At 62.0% G+C, this 3,635-nt stretch overlaps 1 protein-coding gene across 5 annotated transcripts in view; it reads left to right on the top strand.

The window, feature by feature from the left end:
- BTBD2 (BTB domain containing 2) overlaps positions 1 to 2,139 on the top strand; it is a 58,664-nt gene extending 56,525 nt beyond the window's left edge. For all 5 annotated transcript variants that reach the window (XM_017874858.1, XM_017874860.1, XM_017874861.1 and 2 more), the window contains 3 exons: positions 262 to 349; positions 548 to 694; positions 873 to 2,139. In XM_017874858.1, the coding sequence (XP_017730347.1) occupies positions 262 to 349; positions 548 to 694; positions 873 to 1,034 (397 nt within the window). In that variant the 3' untranslated portion in view covers positions 1,035 to 2,139. The remainder of the gene's footprint in view (positions 1 to 261; positions 350 to 547; positions 695 to 872) is intronic.
- The last annotated feature ends 1,496 nt before the right edge of the window (positions 2,140 to 3,635 follow it).

Below are 3,635 nucleotides of genomic sequence, written 5' to 3'. Positions count from 1 at the left end.
GGGGGGAGGACAGGCATGAGGTGGAGGACTCAGGGATGACAGAGGTGGGGGGTTCTGGGCATGGGGTGGAGGACTCAGGGATGATGGAAGTGGAGAGTGGGCCTGGGGGTGGCAGACTCAGGGATCATAGAGGCAGAGTAGGGGGGCAGGCATGGGGGTGACAGGACTTGGGGATGACAGAGGTGGGGGGGTGGGCCAGCCCCAGCTCACCTTAGGCTGTCCCTGGGCATCCACACGGCCACCTGTTATCTGCCACGGCAGGTTCTCAGTCAACAAGCGCATCTTCGTGGTGGGATTTGGGCTGTACGGATCCATCCACGGGCCCACCGACTACCAAGTGAACATCCAGGTACCCGGCCCAAGCTGCCTCCCCGGGCCCTCCCGAGGAGGCACTCCGGCCCATGTCCTCTCCCCAACTCCATGGAACCCTGGCCGAACCCCCGGCCCTGGTCCCTGCACTGCCCACCCTGGGCAGGTGGGCTGGGCCTCGAGGGGTCCCTGTCAGCCCTCCCCAGGCCTGGGCCTCCCACCTCCCACCTCCCTGCAGATTATTCACACCGACAGCAACACCGTCCTGGGCCAGAACGACACGGGCTTCAGCTGCGACGGCTCAGCCAGCACCTTCCGTGTCATGTTCAAGGAGCCGGTGGAGGTGCTGCCCAACGTCAACTACACAGCCTGTGCCACGCTCAAGGTGTGCCGCTGGGGAGTAGGGTCCCTCTGTGGGAGTCTCTGGCCCATCCTGAGGCCCCTAGGGCACAGCCAGCTCTCCAGAGGTGCCCACCCTGGCCCAGTTGGGGCCTCGCCCTGGCCACACCTGGGGCATCCCGGCCTGGTGGTCCTTGACCTCCCTGTACCCCTATCCCCCACAGGGCCCAGACTCCCACTACGGCACCAAAGGCCTGCGCAAGGTGACACACGAGTCACCCACCACCGGTGCCAAGACCTGCTTCACCTTTTGCTACGCGGCCGGGAACAACAATGGCACATCCGTGGAGGACGGCCAGATCCCTGAGGTCATCTTCTACACCTAGGCTGCCCGGCACCAACACCGACACCGCCTCCCTGTGCGGGGAAGGCTGGGGCCCCGAGGCCATCTACACCTGGGCTGCCCTGCCGTCGCCCTCCCTCCATGGGGACAGCCGCAGCCCCAGGCCATCATCCGCTACTGGGGCCCCCCACGCGGTGCCAGGCCCAGTGTTCCCCCGGGCCATCTGTCCAGTCCACGCCACCTTTCTCAGCATCAGGAAGGGGTTGCCCTGTGTTCACCACCACGAGTGCGGCTGCTGGATCGGGGCAGCCGGGGAGGTGGCCGGGTCAGTGGCCAGGCCCTGTGGAGACAATCCCTCAGGACTGGGGACAGGGCTGTGCTGGCCTGGGCCAGGGCCCACGGGCCCGCTGCTCAGGGCGCCTGCCCACGTCGTCTGACGGCGGTACGCGGCGTCCCCACGTTTCTTCACTGCACATTGCAATGCATTTGCGATTCCCATTTCTCTGCTAGGAGCCAGCCTGGTGGCTCCACTCCCAGAGCCATGGGTTCCAGACCTTGCATTCCTTTTGTTCCTGTCCGTTTATTGGGACACTGAGGCCCCACCTGTCACATGCCCCAGGCCACCCAACCCCAGCCTGCAGGGTGTTCCCACTGCCTGGATGCCGGCCAGAGTTCCGCGCAGGATTCAGTGTGGTGATGGCCCCTGCTGGAGAGGCCTAGCCTTGGCCCAGGTGGTGAGCGGTTTGCAGTGTCCGTTCTCATCCACCTGATGGGCCCAGCCAAGGGCCCCCGCTGTCCAGCCTCCCTGGACGGCCCTCGCGGCCCCTGCAGCCCAGCGTGGGACTCAGACCCTGTGCCCCAGAGCTCCCCTGCAGCAGGATGGGGCTCCAGCTGGCCCCGACCGGGTCCAGGGGCACTGCTCGCCTGTACATACCGTTGCCCTAGCCCGCCTGGTGCCACGGGAGCCACCCCCAGGTGCTGGGGGACACAACCCCTCCTCACCCCAGGCCACGCCCCCACCCACCCCGCGTGTTTCTGCCGTGACTCCTGGAACCTGCGTCCCCCCAAAGCCATGGGAGGGGTGTCCTCAGACCGCCCCCCAGATGATTTTTTTAAATAAAGAAACGAACACACCTGCCCTGAGCGCATGCTGCTTTGCTCCCCTTCACTCTCTGCCCTGCTGTCCAGGCTACAGTGGGCAAGGGATGTCGTGTGCTCTGAAGAGAGGCCCTGAACCTTGGGTCTGGTTCGCTAGCACTGCAAGACCCTCCTCCTTGAGTACCCACAGCCCACGCTTAAGCCCAGGAGGTTAGGACTGCAGTGAGCAGTGATTGCACCACTGCCCTCCCACCTGGGCAAGAGCAAGACCCTGACTCAACACCTCCCCCCAACCCAAATGCAATGGAAGTGTGTGCCGATTTACACATGGGGAGGTCCTGCTGGCTGCTGGGGGACCGTGGATGTGAGGGACAGAGAGAGAGCAGGAAGTGCTCAGTTCTGGCCTCGACGGCCAGAGGAGTCAAGCCGTTGGCTGCTGCCTCAGGAGCACACATGCAGGGTAAGACATCAAGAAACCCGGCAGCCGGGCGCAGTGGCTCACGCCTGTCATCCCAGCACTGTGGGAGGCCGAGGCAGGCGAATCACCTGAGGTCAGGAGTTCAAGACCAACCTGGCTGACATGGTGAAATCCCGTCTCCACTAAAAACACAAAAATTAGCTGAGCGTGGTGGTGCGCACCTATAATCCCAGCTACTTGGGAGGCTGAGGCAGGAGAATCGCTTCAACCTGGGACGTGGAGGTTGCAGTGAGCCGAGATGTTGCCACTGCACTCCAGCCTGGGTGAGAAAGCAAGACTCCATCTAAAAAAAAAAAAAAAAAAAAAAAAAAAAAAACCCAGCAGCAAACAGTTGCCAGGAGGCCAAAGGCTGAGCAGATTTGCACAGTGTGCGCCGCTGGGAACAGGCAATGGAGACGGAGCCTGGCAGGGTAGGGGGCCTTGCTGAACACCCTGAGGGCCAGGCGTGGTAGCTCACACCTGCAATCCCAGCACTTTGGGAGGCTGAGGCAGGACTGCTTGGAACCAGGAGTTCGAGACGAGCCTGGGGAACACAGCAAGACCCCATCTCTACAAAAATACACATTAGAAGGACCTTGGGCTTCTAATGAAGACATCAGAAGAACCACACACCAGGAGCTAGAGCAACACCCCAGGGGGAGGACAGAACTGAAGCAAGCCCTCATCACTCCAAAACAAAACCCTGGGCCGGGCGCGGTGGCTCAAGCCTGTAATCCCAGCACTTTGGGAGGCCGACACGGGCGGATCACGAGGTCAGGAGATCAAGACCATCCTGGCTAACACAGTGAAACCCCGTCTCTACTAAAAAATACAAAAAACTAGCCAGGCGTGGTGGCGGGTGCCTGTAGTCCCAGCTACTCCGGAGGCTGAGGCAGGAGAATGGCGTAAACCCGGGAGGCGGAGCTTGCAGTGAGCTGAGATCCGGCCACTGCACTCCAGCCTGGGCGACAGAGCGAGACTCCGTCTAAAAAAAAAAAAAAACCATGGTGGGGTCTCAGGGAGCTGCTGTTACACTGGCCCCTGCCAAAAGAAAACACAGCCCTGTGAAGACACAGCAGCATCAGCTTC

Source organism: Rhinopithecus bieti, unplaced genomic scaffold (assembly GCF_001698545.2).
Source record: "Rhinopithecus bieti isolate Rb0 unplaced genomic scaffold, ASM169854v2 scaffold_9769, whole genome shotgun sequence".
NCBI lineage: Eukaryota > Metazoa > Chordata > Mammalia > Primates > Cercopithecidae > Rhinopithecus > Rhinopithecus bieti.
Note: the sequence above shows the minus strand (reverse complement) of the source record. Positions and strands in the feature narration are given on the sequence as shown.